This window comes from Epinephelus lanceolatus, chromosome 1 (genome assembly GCF_041903045.1).
Source record: "Epinephelus lanceolatus isolate andai-2023 chromosome 1, ASM4190304v1, whole genome shotgun sequence".
Classification (NCBI taxonomy): Eukaryota; Metazoa; Chordata; class Actinopteri; order Perciformes; family Serranidae; genus Epinephelus; species Epinephelus lanceolatus.
Window position 1 is genome coordinate 6042681 of NC_135734.1, and position 15017 is coordinate 6057697.

Below are 15017 nucleotides of genomic sequence, written 5' to 3' on the forward strand. Positions count from 1 at the left end.
TGATTCACGGTGGCTTTCATTGTCATGGTGACATAACAGTTTGAGCAAAAACCAAGGAGAAAAAAATGACAGGCAAAGATAACAAGAAGCGCAAACACCCACACAGCAAAACACAGTGCGCTATTACAACAGCGCTTCAATCACTCCCTTATACAAGTTGTCTTTCCGAAACTCTCTGAACCAAGCAAAATAAAACAATTATGTGATGCATTGGAACAAACCATTTCTCAGTACAGCAGGGCAATCATATGTCTCTACCACAATTACAAAGCACAAGAGCTACCTCAAACAGATATCACTGCTGCAGAGCCAGCTGAAACACTCCTGGAACAAGCTGTGATCAAATTGAGGCACCAGCCAACTGTTCATGCAACTAGACAAAAATAAAAATGACAACGCTTATTCTCCACAGGATGGAGATGTGGGGATAAAGGAATGACACATAGAAAATGCATATATAGAAATGATGCAAACATCTGGCAATGCAGTAAGAAATGTATACTACATTTTAAATGGCCTGTGGTTGAGGCATATCGTCACTGGGAAAAAAACTCCAGTGGCAATGTGGCTGTTTTCATGCTGAGTGGTCGAGTGTCCTGGTAGTGTAGTGTGGCCCGCCAGTAACATAGCAATGCCCAGCTGCCTGAATGGACCAGGACCAGACGGGATAAGAGACACACAATGAAGAACAAAGGCCAAGAAGGTGCTATAAGAGGGGTGGGGGAGCAAGCAGTCGACAGCAGGGCCGGCGTGACACAAAATCAATCATCTGTTTCAAGGCAAACAAGCCGACCACTGTCCGTTTGAGGCTCAGTAACCTAAAGGAGGAAATAAGAAAGGGCTACACAAAACGACTGCTGCCTGCTTCGCTACCTTTTTCTGATCTGCTTCGATTTCCTTTTTCCCTCTAAAGCTGGACGAACACCACTTCTACAGAATAAATCAGCCCTCTTTATAAATACCTGACCATGACAGCAGCAAACTTAAAAACGAATTTAAACAACAGAGGTATCGAAGTAAAAAACATAACCCTAAATCTTTGCTGTTGTGCATCTGAGATTGTTTTATTTAAAGAGCTCTGGATGAAAGGACACTCAGTCTTCACAATGGCAGTATTCCCTGTAAGCCATGCCTACTCCCAAATGTGGGGAGGGATGTTTTCCAAGTAGTAGTCTCGCAGAGGCATGAAGTCCAAAACAGCCATCTTGTTGTTAGATAAGCTCGGGCTCTGGCATAACATAAACCAGAGACACCCTCTGTGTCTCACACGTGATCTCACTGCATGACAAACACATTTACATGACATTTCCATTTCCTCTTTTGGCCGACAGTCTTATCCAGAGCGAGGCGAGGGCTTGCCCTGGCTCCACCTTGCACACCTTGCAACAACATTTGCAGCCCAGCACATATGTGTGACTAGCCAATGCAAGGTGTCTCGCTAAGTAAAATCACTGAGGATTGGCAGCCATTTTGCCCTGCTAAAGGGCTTTAATTGTCCCACTCTCACTGTTTTGTGTTGTTTTTTTTTTTTTGTTCAGGCAAAACCTGTTTTGTAAAGCATGACTGAATGGCCACGTTTACAAAAAAGAAAACAAAAACTCCCACCTCATTCTTCCCAACAGGAGCCATTTGCTCAAGGTGACAGAGCAAGGCCCTTGTGAACTGGAAAAACCTGGCACCAGCCATTCGTTTCCCCTTTTGTTTTTAGCACTGCTGCTGTGCATTACAAAATAGGGCAGCTGTGAGCGAGTTGGTGTTGAGTGGCTCGGCTTTGGTGCAAATGCTCTCTTGGTTGTTTTTCCTCTGCCCAGCTTCTCTCTCTCTCTCTCTCTCTCTCTCTCTCTCTCTCTCTGCCTGACAACACCCTCTGAGCAAACACACTTGGAAATGTGCTTGTTGCTTTTGCAATTTTGGTTTCACCTCACACAAAGTATTTTTAATCAACCATTCTTTGGTGCCCTGAGTTACATGAAGGAAAGAGACGCATACAACCGGGGGAAAGGGTGGGAAAGGAAATAGAGAGGAGGGTTGATGTGGTGAAGCCTAAAATGGCTGCCTGCGGTTCAAAAGGTTGACAGACACCTCTGAATATTGGTGAGCTTTTTCCCTGCTATGCGCTCAGCCAAGTATCACAAGAAAATGTGACAATGAGAGAAAGAAAAAGAAATAAAGGACAAAACGTAAGGGTGCAATAAAACAAGAACATGAGAGAGAGAGAGAGAGCGAGAGAGAGAGAGAGAGAGAGAGAGAGAGAGAGAGAGAGAGAGAGAGAGAGATGATTACGTAGATTGCCTGCCTCACCCCCCTTTCGGCCTTGTTATTTTCCCCCAGCCTCCTCCTCCTCCATTATTCTCCCAAGAAGCATTGCTTCTCGGCACGGAACAGAATTAACCAGCACAGCCCTCTGCAACACCGCTCCCCCAACGCAGAGGAAATGCTGCGCCCCATTGGAGCAGCTCCAGAGCTCCTGCGCCAATAGGAATGCACCGATGAGGCAGGCGTCAGAGCGACTTGTTTTTAACCCCGTTGTGCAAAGCGGCAGGCCACACAACACACAGCAGCTGCAGAGAGGAAGGTACGGAGCAGAGAAGGTAGATGGCCTATTGCTGTATCTGTCCCCGAAATTAAAAAGGAAAGGCAGAAAGTATCTGAAGTCAGTCTCTCTCAACAACAGATGAAATAAGGAAAACCATCTAGCCTACATCATATTCATTTAAAAAAAGTTACTTTAAGTTATGAAAAAAAAAATATACATATGTATGGCGTAACTAAGTCGCTTGATATTTTTTTATCTAAGCCTTGAGAATTGACTTGTCTTTAAAAACAAGAGACGCTTCAGTTGCTACACGCTAATAAAGCAGTGTGGTGAAACTTCAATTTAGAGACAAAATCCAAACAACTGCTTCTCACTCCTTGAATTTAACATTTTTGCTTTCACAGAGGTGTAGATCCACAACACTGGCTTGGTTGACTTGATCACATAGGCACAACACACACTAAACCTTATTTACATATCAATAGCTACACCTGCCCTCCATGTAATGATACAGAGTGTCATCAGCATGCAAATGGAGAGCTAAAAGGACAGGGTTTTCCCCCCCTATTCCTATTCCTCACAGCAACACCCCCTGCTCCCTCCTCTCCAACCGTCTGCATCGAGACAGAATCCTGTCTTCTTCTTTTGGAAATGGGCCAATAACCTGCTTCACTCCTTCTTGTACAAGCAAGCACACACACAAATCAGGGTTTAAATTCTGTGCGAAGTATGATCAAGACTGATCAGAACACAGCGCTCACACATTCTAATTATGTTTTCAAGGGCATGTCACGAAATGGTTAAATTTCTTGGTTTGTAGCCACTCTGTGAATGTGAATGAGAGACACAGACTTTATTTCCTTAGTAAACAAAAAAACTCTGGACCGGGCTAACCTTGCATGTCTGCACATTCCTCAGATCCCCAACGTTTCAGAGGCCCATATTGGGAAAGAAGGGTTCATCCTGCAGACAGCTCCACACACGAGTACAGTGGTACTCCTGTAGGCAGTCCTCTTTCACCAATTGTTGTAACTCAACACCCCTAACACACGCATCTCACTCCAACACACAATCTGAAGCTGCTTGAAAGGTCTGGAAAACCAACATGGCGGGTCAATTCACGACAGAGCAGCAACAAGCAGCCAAGCAGTTCATTCTTAGCTTTCCCAGGGTGGCAGGTTGAGTTAAGAATGGAGGCCAGGGTCAGGGGGAGTGCTGGAGGGGCCTGTCTTTCCTATGGTTCTGAGAGGCCAGGTTTGCAAGCTGCAGCCCACGCAGTCTATTAAAAGATGTGAAACATATTCAGAGAATGTCAGTCGCAACCAATGAAAACAAGGCTCAGCGCACTGCAATCTGGCTTCCAACAGGCATCAAGATCAATCCAAATACTTGGTGCTGGCTGAACACCCCCAGCAGGGCACGGGTGTAATCTTTGTACTCACAAAGCAAGGTCAACAACAGCTCAGTAAAACACAAGGTTACTTAAAGCCATAAACACATTTTTTCAATCTCAAATCAATTTAGCATTGCGTGGATTTTTAAACATGTTTGGTTGGAATATACTCGATGGCTGAGCAGTACTTTCAGTGTTGAGTTCATCAGTACTCTCACCAGAAGATGTGATATTAAAGCATTCAACCTGAAAACGTTTCTGACGGGGTAGAAAATGTAAAGTATAAGCAGCTGAAGTTATGTCAGCTCAGACACAATAATCCCAGCCAGGAGGTAGTCAGCCATCCGGCAGCACATTATTTGACCTAACCATGTCCCGGTAAATCAAAATAACGTCTTTCTATGTGCTTGCTCTGTCCACTACCCCGGACTCCGGCAGCAGCAGCACAATGCGAGACGACGTGGTGCAGCTGAGTAGAGCACAGCTACTCAGGCGACGGTTAGGGCAGCCATTTATGCTCCGAAAACGCGGGGTCCTAATAATTATAAAGCCACACGAAAACATAACCTACACGCGGGAAATGGCGCTATTAATCTATCAGGCATTTCCAAGTATCACTTGTTAACTACCGGCGGTTGTCGCTATCTCGCAGTTCTCAATAGGTTTCATTTTATCTAAAAATTATTACTAACTATACTGTGCAAATGACACAGAGGAGCTTAATCGTGAGAAGTCTTGATTTCCTGAAATCGCCCCAAATAGAGCTGACGATTTAAAGCATCACTCTCTCATAAACAGGAAAAGATGCGACTCATCAGGCTACGCAATAGTCGTTAAAATCATAACAGCTACGAGGTCGCTAACTTGGTCGAAAGTTGTGATTGCTACATTCCGACTCAACAATGCTACTCGCACTTACTCACACGTTGACATAAAAAAATGGAGGCTAAAAAAGGAAACAAGAGCTCCCCTCTTAAATACCACCCATTTCTCCTAACCGCCACCGAGGCTGGGGGTTGGTTGGTGGGGGAGGTGAAGAGGAGCAAGTCACTACCCAACAGATCTGGTTTTCTGGTTGCTGGCTTCCCTTCTCTCTCTCATACACACAGGGAAAAAATAACAGGCACAAACAGGGAACGCACAACCGAGCTTTCACCTTGATTCACACGCCTGAGCTAAGTTAGGAATGTTGCCAAAGACAATTGCATTAACATGATGTAGCCAAACACCACCATGATGCAGACACCATATTTTTTTATAAAATCAAACGTATTAGTCTAGAATATCACTGCAGATATGAGTTCATCTTACACATTCGTCTTAAGGTGTAACTATACATAGCGAAAGGTTCATGCTGTGTGTTGTAACGTAGTGGTTCAAAATAAGGACACAATCAACTGGAAAACATCCAAAAAGTTAGCTAAAAGGCTAATATAGCATTTGTTGCCTATGGATCGTCTGCTAACGTTAACCAACACAGCAGCTGGTTGCTTAGCTAACATGAGTCGCACATAATGATCAAATTGCAAGTTGTGTCATGGATAACTTTTATATAATTCGACAGTTTCGTGGCCCCAGAACTCCATTTAACATATTGATGTCAAAAGAAGAATACAAAAAGGGGTTTTAGGTTCTAACAAAACAAGTTTGCATATTACCTTGCGCGGTCTGGTTCTTAACTTCCTTGCCCGATAGATGGGATGCAGGTCTAACGTTATTCCCCTCTCAATTTTAACCTAATAACAGCTATGCAACAAACGCGATTGAAGTACCTATTATGTGCTGCTAGTGTTGTTTTGACCGTGTAACGTTAGGGTATGTTGAGCCTCTGCGGAAACACATTATAGAAACTTGCTCAACAAACCAAGATTTATTTATTAATGCTTTAAAAACGACACCACTTTGAAGCTTAGTGGGCTCGGGCAAAACATAGTTTTTCAAATTGATAATATAACGTTATATCCACAACCAACTGTTTGCTGACTGGTTTGCTCCTGGTATTAAAACTGAGAAAAAAACTGAAGACACCCCTGATGGACTAAACGTTGCACGAGTAAAACTCCTGAAAACTTGCAGAATAGTGCTGAGAGCTTTGCGGACATGATTGGTCGAAATAATGTTGTAACAGTGGCCATTAGAGAGGTAGTAATGTAATGGATTCCCAGAATAACAAGCTGGCTATCATAAACAACACGAGGAGCTGATCAAAAAGTCATGGAAGACCAGTCCAGACACAGCTAAGAGCAGCCCTGCAAGGCACGCCATCAACATGGGGAGTTTTTTGAGCCAGCAAATCAAGCCACTTAAAAGTGTAAAGATAGTGGGGGCAACTAACTTGTTCTAATAAACTTAAGTGGACACTCAGTAGTTAGCTAAGTTGGTTAGCTTCATAGCTACGTTTGGTTAACTGAAAACTTGACCAGTACGTGTCTGTTATATTTATATTACTGCCTTCATTTATAGAGGGTGAAATTAACAATTAACACAGATTTAAAGTACTCACCTAAAGAGGCATTCCAAACTTGAACAAACGAGGCAGATGCATGTACAATGGCAAGTCCTTAGAGTATCCCAACATCGAATCCAACCAGACCAGTAGGCCTGTAAGTCGGCCTCGGAGTCTCCTGTATCCTTTGCCCTTAAAAGTAGCTCCCTCTCCAGGGGTAGGAAACAAACTTCTCAGTGTCTCCCACGCATAGGCGGAAAGTTAAATTCCCTGTCCTGTTCAGGTGCACTGCATCCATTGAGTGTCTATTATAGATCCCCGGTGGATAAATCCATGTATTTAAGTGTATTGTATATATACAGTCGCTATTTATAATGGGGTATATGCTGCTGTATGTGATACAGGGCTCTGATTCTGTCTCGGGTCCTTACATTCGCAGAGGCGCCCATCCCCCTCCTCACCGGCATCGACCGCGGGTCCCAGCGAAACTGACACACAACCACGCCACGGGGTTTCCCTGGCGACAGTGCAGGGGCTCTCTCCTTGGGCGGCCCTTGCTGCGATGTCCCGCCTCTCACCGATGATTGGACAGCAATGTGTTAGTCATGAAGTCTTCGGTAAATTACAGCGTAGTTTTTTTTTCTGCCGTCAACTACGTCAAAGAGGGCGGGCACAGCTTAGAGGAGGGGTGCGAAATTTCTCTTCCATTATGATGTGTGTACTGGTGGCGTTCAAGAAGGAGAGCGAGGGAGAGTGGCTGGATTCTGGAGACAATTTGACACCCAACAGCGGATCTGTACCTTCAAAGTTCCGGGAAATGCTCGTTATTAAACTCAAAGTCCATGGAATTAATTTGAATTCGTTAGTGGGATTAATGCTTTTTATTTCAGGGTTACAGTCATCTACTTAACGTGGAAGGAGCTTTCATACCAATACATAGCAAGCGTTAGCTACACGGGGTCTCTGGGGCCCAGTTCCAGGGACACCAGAGGCAGGGTTAGCCCACTGGGTCAGCCCCACCTACCGGTATGTCAGATGAATGGAGTATGAGGTGTCGCTCTGGTAGCATCTGGTAAGGGGTTGGACAGGAAAATTGACCAGTGCTTCTGGGTTGCATCTACTTATCACTGGTCCCTCCTACTCCCGTCCCTGCTGCCGATATCAGTCTATTCCCACACTTTGCAGACACAGAAAAAGTTACCGTCACAACGAAAATACCTCTATCAGCATCGGCTCAATAAACTATTCCATGGGTGATGTACCAGAGGAACGGGCGAAAAGAAACGAGCGTAACCGTTGTTGTGACGGTTACATATAGAGAATTGAGGCGCAGCCCTTGATTCTCAGCAAATATTTTAAAATTAGTCGTTTATTCACCACGCACACTGGATCTACAAACAGAGCGGAATAGTCATTCTCAACTGATTCAAGTAAAGCATATTTTCTTGGCAACTGGACTGCGATATTTATAAACAAATAGTCATAATGACGCGATTGGTTTCTTGTCCTGTCATGAGACTTGGGGGGGCACTTTGATTGGCTGTGGTGATAAACGCCAACGTCATTTGTTGCAGAGGTCTGACGAGCGACGAAGTTAGACAGCAGAATAATAAAATTGCCACATTGCGGCTCTGGGGCTTCCATATAAAGTCGATTACAAGTCCGAGCTGTAGAAATCAGAATCAGTAAACATGTTTATGGTTGTATTTGATATATGTGTGTATGGCTACATATGCATTTAAGATACAGGCCGAACAATGCAGTACGGATGTATAATACTGAGCTTGTAACTTATTGTGGCAGAAATGTAGACTATCTCTGGACATAACTTAAACACTCAGACCATCAAACGGTCGTATGTTATGGAATTCAAGAGGCACGGTAATACTTAAGAGTCAAATCAGGTACTTCGCCATAAATTTAAAAGTGCTAACACACTCTAGCTAAGCCATGGACCAGACTATCTTTCCAATAGCCGATGCATTCATTATATAAAGGTGCCTTGCCCTATAGCAACCGCCAAGGTATATTATTAGGAAATCAACTTCTTTATATTTGACTCGACTCATAATTTCACCAGTGTATATATTTTTAAGTATAGGTTTTCTAAGAATAACGTTAGCTTTTCCGTCCTTTTGTGGCATTTTCTTTAGTTGGTGCTTTTTATAACCACAACCACCAGAATCATTTCCGACAGGACGTCATGAGGTTAATTGAAGGACAGTGTACAAGCCTTCCAGCCGGACTCGCGTGGTAGGCAGTGGCCATATTTCACAATACTGCCATTGTTACTGCGGTGAAAAAGCAATGTCATATGGCCAGTCCAAACCACGCACTGCAATATGGCTGCGTTCAACCCTCCCCCACACTGCTTTCACTGCCTGAGCTCCAGCATATCTCTTTCATATGCAGAATCTGTATGTTCCGAGTCTGTAAAGTAAAAAACACGATTCAAGATGCTTGTTACTTAACCGGAGGCATTTTTAATTGTCTCCATAGTCTGAAGCACTCACACAAATAACTATATAACATAGGAGGTATCAAAGTGTGGACATGTTACTAAAATTGACATAACTTTGGGATTCCAACGGTCTGTTCAAATGTACATTTCATATTGCATGCATGCCACTGCCATTTTTTTTTTTTAAGATTTCGGTTACAAATAAAATCTTTGACATTAAGATAAGAATTCTGGGAGAGGCAGCTCATGCCCACAAATATGTTAGTGAGAACACAGACACACAATAGCTCACACAGCGTTCATTGTGTATTAAGATTATTAGTGGGCAAGACTATTCACCAAGTAATAACTGTCACACACACAATTATTTGCGTTCTGTCAAGCTGTAATTTGATCAACCTCATTAGTGTAAACTATCCACTTCAGGCCATCAGAGTGCATAAAGTTAGGCCCAGACATTTTGGCTCCACATAACTTCTCGCCTGTCATCAGATTTTTACTAATAAATCCAAAAATTATAATTTAGGATTTTTTTTTCCTTCTGCACAAAGAAAAAAAAAAAAGACAATACAACAAAGTCCAGTAAATGTGCATACTGTTTAGGATGGCACACCACAGATTATACAGTATATGGCCCCCAACAGGCATATGTATACAAAATATAGCCATTTATCAATAATGAGTAATGTTACTGAGTCTATAGGATAGGGATCTTTGGGAGATTAGTTGCATACAGACACAAAATTATTTAAATGTCAAAAACGAGTGTTCACATATCAGTTAATAAGTTACCCTTCACTCAGGAGTAGTGAATCCGACAGGGAAATACTACATCAGCTATGGGTATAAATTATACTTACATTATATATAGTCTAAAGTACACAGCCCCTTGCATAAGCAAAACTACAATATTGGTCAACCACCAAAAATACTTGATTTTAATTTGCCATTATCTGCAACTGGACAACAGACTAGATGTGTTTGAAAATGGATTAAGATTTCTAATAAGACTCTCTTCTAAGTAGGTGGCCTGTTTGAGAAAGAAAAAGGTCACCAGAAAAAGAAAATTCAACTGCTTTTGCTCGTTCCCCTGTGAACAACCAGTCTCTCTCCCCTCCTCCTCTTAATGGCCAACTAAGCGGCTCAGACAAAGAATGAAAGGGAAACAAATGGCTGAGGGTGTTTGTTTTCTGGTTTTGGGACATGTCTTGTTTTCCCTCCCTCTCCAGGTCTTTTTTTAAAAGGTTGTTACAGGCTTGCCAAGACTCTCCCTCCCACTGGGAAATGCCGCCCTCTGCTGGATGTCCTGTGGCGCTGCGGAGCAATGCCTCCCCCACAGTGCGGTTGAGCCCCTCAGAGCAGCTTCAGACTCCCAGTGACATTGTTCACCATCTCCTCCTCACCCATAATGGCCAAGACAGTGCGGGAGCCAGACTCCACCTGCCAGAGACAAGAGGGGAGAAAAGGGGAAGGGGGCAAGGGTGTTTGTGCTGAGATTCAACATGTCAAGGCACTGGGAAACACTGACAAAATCTAGTATATTTTTAAGCACATATATTAATACCAATAATTTGACACTATTTTGGGAATGATTACTAGTCCCTCCAAAAGAAATTCACACATAAGATTACTTTGAAAATGGCTTGTTCTCTCACCTGGGTAAGCCCTGCATCCTGGACCAGGTAAGTGGGCAGGCTGAGGCTCATGGCCAGGGCCTGCAGCTCCAGTAGATGAGCCACATTCGTGCCCTGGACCACCACCTTCTTGGCTCTGTATCAACACCATGCACATTTATCGTATTTATTTGTCATCTGTGTTAATTAGAATTAACTTAAATATTATAAATAAATCTGCAGTCAACAACATCAGCTATGACATACTTGGCTGAACTGAGCAATTCTACAAAACAAGCAATGACAGAATCCAGTGTGTGAGGTCAGAAAGATGCCAGAATACAGACACAGATAGTGGAACAATGATGCAGAAAGAACAAAGCCAAGGTAGGACAGCTATCCAGAGACAGTGTAAGGACTGCCTTTTTTCTTTTAATTCAAGAGATGAAAGGGTGGCAAGCGTTTAAGCAAACCTTAACTGAAATGTACAGACAAGTATATAAACACTTAAGGAACTGGAGCATTATAGCTACAGCTGGTAACCTTTATGTAAACTTTTTGTCATATTTGGTGAAACTGTCACTATATCCACACAGTAGTGCATGAGACAGATATTCTGACATAACAATCTTGTCCCTCCTCCTCATAGTGAACTGGCATTTGCAAGAATCACTTGCATGCACTTGAGCCTAACGAAGCACCAATAGACAGTACTTCTGGAGCAAACTTTATCATATTACAGCTAAACAGTACACTAAAATATGTTCCTGAAAACATCTGAGGTGAGAAATAGGCAATGCAGTCAGGGAATCTTGATTCATAGTGAGCTGCAGTCAGAGACTGCTCAGCTCTGATTGGTCATTGATGTCCGGTAATGCCATTAGAAGTACTACAAAGAGGAGGAAGATGATTTTTTTTCACAGATGATCTGTTCCATGTAATACTGTGTGGATATAGTAACAGTGTCAGCAAATATGACGGAGAGTTATATTAATAAATGTTACCAGCTGGAGCATTAATGGATTTCTGCAAACAGCAGCAGTAAAACATGCAGCTCCTGAAATGAACTGTGATGCTGAAGATAGCAGAGTTTAAGATATGGACACTTACTTTCCATGCCATATTTTAACTATGGTCTTTTAAGAAAAACATCAGATGTAGAAGATGTCTGTACTGCAAAACTCTGTACAAGTGTAAAAGCTGATGCAATGGCACTGTTAAAATTTATACTATGAATTGTTTTCAGATTGCTAAATTTCAGTTGCATTCCTTGCAACTCATTTGCTTTGTTTTAAATATTTCTTGTTAATAGTATGGTGACTGCAAGTAAAATACCAAAGATTTACACCATCTTAAAATATGCACGTATTCAGTGTGAGCCAGTAAATTCATGTTTGGCTTTGCCAATGAACTAATATCACCACAAAGTGAGGGGTTGTGTAAATTAAAGGTACATAACAATTACATGACGTTTCAGGGCGTCTCTTCTCAACCAACATACTGTCCGAGCCTTACCCACTGTGGTCCCACTTCCAGGCCATCTCCCTCCAACTGTTCTTCTCCTGCAGAGCCTGGTACAAACCCACAGCAGCATGACCAACCTGAGCCGCCACCTGCACAAACATACAGCACTGAATTCACACCTACACAGAAATCAGTCAGTTTTCAGCTGTACTAAAAATGGTCTTTATGTGCTGTTTCTGACCGCATTCAAATAAAAATACACACACTGAACTTGAAAAAAGATAACTCAGCACAAAAAAGTTCTCCTTTATGTTTCTGAGTGGAAAAACATTCTGTAGGATAGATTGTATATTTGAACACAACAATATCCCACACTGTCCACATTGGCACCACTGGACTTACCTTTCCAACACCCATGGCAAGGTCCATGTTCACCACAAACACCATCTTGAACATGAGGTCATCGTCTCCTTCCTCCTGAGGGTCAGAGCAGACAAGAAGAGACACTGAGATTTGGCTTTGGACAAGCTCCACAAGGTCTAATGTACCAAGGTGTACCTGTGGGGACTAAGGCTAGCTTATGGGCACCTCATTCTCCAGCTTGTTGAAGTAGTACATTGCCGCCTCCTCGGCAGACACGTTCCGAGTGTGAAGAAGTGCCTGGATTGATTAAAAAAAAAAAACAATAAATAAGGTCAGAGAACAAAGTAGTGCATAACAATGTGTCCAAGCCTACCATTCATTTTGCCTGACAAATGATAAACTAAGCCATACATGTATTCAGTCAAAAGTTGTTTTTTTTTTCTTTTTTTACACAATTATTTCACTGGCTCTGCTCAATTAATACTGAATTATTACTTGGGATATTCAGCCATTGGTGGGGGCCGTGTGTTCTTGATCAAGACACCATTAAATTAGGATGTAACTGATAAGGTTTAAATGATGAGATCTGGCTGAATACAACTGCAATATGCAACTCTTCCAGTCATAAGTATCATTGAATGTTGATTTAAATGTGGCCTAAACGCTGAAGTAAGCGTTCCACCCTGAGTGGACTGTCCTACCTGCTTGGCTGCCTCCTCTGGGATGTCCAGCTCTCTGAGCTGCTGCAGAAAAACAGGGTTGACATCCTGAGAGCCGGAGTCTGGTCCTGACTGTTCTGATGGCTCCATTCTTGACTGTAATAAGGGAAACAACAACAGTGAACACCCTGCTCAGCACTAACCCATGGAACATGAACATGAAATAACAAAAATTGATAACATGAGAGTATAAATGTCACATATACCTGGGGTCCACGGTGGAAAAACATATCAATAACTGTGTGCTGTTTAGAGAGCACTTTAAAACATCTCCGAATGTATTCGTCATGCTACTATAAAACAGCTCCCCAATATGCTGCATGTCTCTGAATGCATGATTTGCACATATGAATTAGCACTAACGTTACACGCTAATAGAATGAACTGAGGCCTGCAGTCTTTAATTGCTGGATTTTTACACGAATTATTTCTAACGTTAAACTGTCACAGTGTATTTTCACCTGACCGAATTGGATGGTAAAACGGCATACATTAGTTCACCTCTCCAAGCAAGGCCGTATTAAAGCTTAATGGAGAGTGATATGACGTTATTTTCATGGTCGAGTAGGGAATATGGGAAGAACCAAACATAACACTACCCTAACAGACAGCAACACAGTGTAACGAAACAAGCTATAGGTTAGCTGACGAAAGCGCCAGCTAACGTTAACTTTGGGTTTGGCTGGATGACAGCTGTTAGCTCACAACATACGTTAGCTACACACCATTCACATTAGCGTTAGCATCGCAAACAAAGCAGCTAACATAACGTTAGCAACATTAGCTTTCGTTTGGACTTACCATGCTATTTCAGTAAGTTAACAGCACGAGTCACAAATTGCATTAAGACGCTTAACGTCAATGCTGTCTGGACAGTGAATTATTTTAACATCCCTGGCTCGACAGTTGTTGTCGCAAAGGTAGCTAACATTAGCATTAGACGCTACCGCTAACAGGACTAGCTTCAGTCCAGCAAGTTGCCTGTAGTTACCTGTTCTGCGCAGCTAGCCCCACAGCAGCAACGACGGCGATTTCCCCGCGGTTTCTAGAAGTCCTTATTTTCACCAGCAACGGGACAATTTGTGTTCGAATGTGAAATTACATTCAGTGAGATTCCCGACTGTGCTGTCTTCAGCGTTACTCCATTTTGGACTCTTGTGTTTGTTGGCACACGGTGCTGCCTCTTCTCGAATGTGGCGTTAACAGTTACAGATATTCTGGTGATATTAATTATGTGGTAAGGATATGCGGGCGCATCACGCATATGTACTGTCACCGCAGAGCTGTGTCTTTATAATCTTATTTTAACATAATTATTACAGTGTTTTTTAAATACTAAATCTACAATGACCATCCCTCGAAATATTTTCAACCTGGGAACAGGCGAGAATTTTTTTTTTGTCTGTTGCAGCTGAGTAACGATTAACTGTATAAACGTCGGTGGTCGATTGACTCGGCAGACTGGCAACATCTCAGTGTCCTGATTTTCACAGTAATATCTAACGTTACCTCATAAACACGCACAGCACCAGATAATCTAGCCCCAGATAGTTTACACCATCAGAGGCAGGGGCATAGCACCAAATTTTGCCCGCTATTTATTAATTAATTAATTAATTAATTAATTAATTAATTAATTAGGCTAATTAATTTTTCTCACAAAGTCGGTTTACCTTCTTTACCTTCCCTTTCTTTCTTTTCTTTTTTGGAACATGCTTTTTCTTTCTTGGGAAAAGACATGGCCAGGGTTCCTAAAACTTGGGGCTTTTTTAGTGCCACTTGGAATGAAATTTAAGACCAAAAAACAAACAAAAAAACCCATTAACTGAAATCAGTGACTAAGGGTTGGGGACATTTTAGCCCACGTTTACTGTAACATAAAACACATAAGTCTTTGACTTGTGGCAGAGACAAGGGTAGAACAGGACTGAGGTAAGAAACTTTGGAAAAACCTTTTGCATCAAGTAAAATAAGCCTTGTATGCATTGTCTTGTCCTGGTTTCAGCCAAGACGTGAAATCTT

The 15017-nt window shown here is 42.4% G+C and overlaps 2 protein-coding genes across 6 annotated transcripts in view; both read right to left on the reverse strand.

The window, feature by feature from the left end:
• setd5 (SET domain containing 5) overlaps positions 1-6825 on the reverse strand; it is a 49692-nt gene extending 42867 nt beyond the window's left edge. For all 4 annotated transcript variants that reach the window (XM_033627814.2, XM_033627815.2, XM_033627810.2 and 1 more), the window contains exon 1: positions 6433-6825. The gene's annotated coding sequence lies outside the window, so the exon portion shown is untranslated. The remainder of the gene's footprint in view (positions 1-6432) is intronic.
• A 2591-nt stretch (positions 6826-9416) lies between these two features.
• On the reverse strand, positions 9417-14399 carry LOC117257445 (putative peptidyl-tRNA hydrolase 2). 2 transcript variants are annotated; one of them, XM_033627639.2, is made up of 7 exons: positions 13987-14399; positions 12978-13091; positions 12502-12573; positions 12316-12390; positions 11965-12062; positions 10492-10606; positions 9417-10276 (listed from the first exon to the last, which is right to left on the reverse strand). In XM_033627639.2, exons 2-7 carry the CDS (start codon positions 13083-13085, stop codon positions 10190-10192), a joined length of 555 nt encoding a protein of 184 aa, XP_033483530.1. In that variant the 5' UTR covers positions 13086-13091; positions 13987-14399; the 3' UTR covers positions 9417-10189. The 2 variants fall into 2 exon arrangements, with proteins under 2 accessions (XP_033483530.1, XP_033483529.1); XM_033627638.2 differs by lacking the exon at positions 13987-14399 and adding an exon at positions 13797-13937.
• Positions 14400-15017: the final 618 nt, after the last annotated feature.

Excerpts from the sequence above, each read along its gene's own strand:
- LOC117257445 (XM_033627638.2), bottom strand. Across the intron at positions 10,607-11,964 it reads TGGAAGTGGGACCACAGTGG|AGCCAAGAAGGTGGTGGTCC; the intron begins GTAAGGCTCGGA and ends GTGTTGATACAG. Across the intron at positions 10,277-10,491 it reads AGGATGCAGGGCTTACCCAG|GTGGAGTCTGGCTCCCGCAC; the intron begins GTGAGAGAACAA and ends TGTCTCTGGCAG.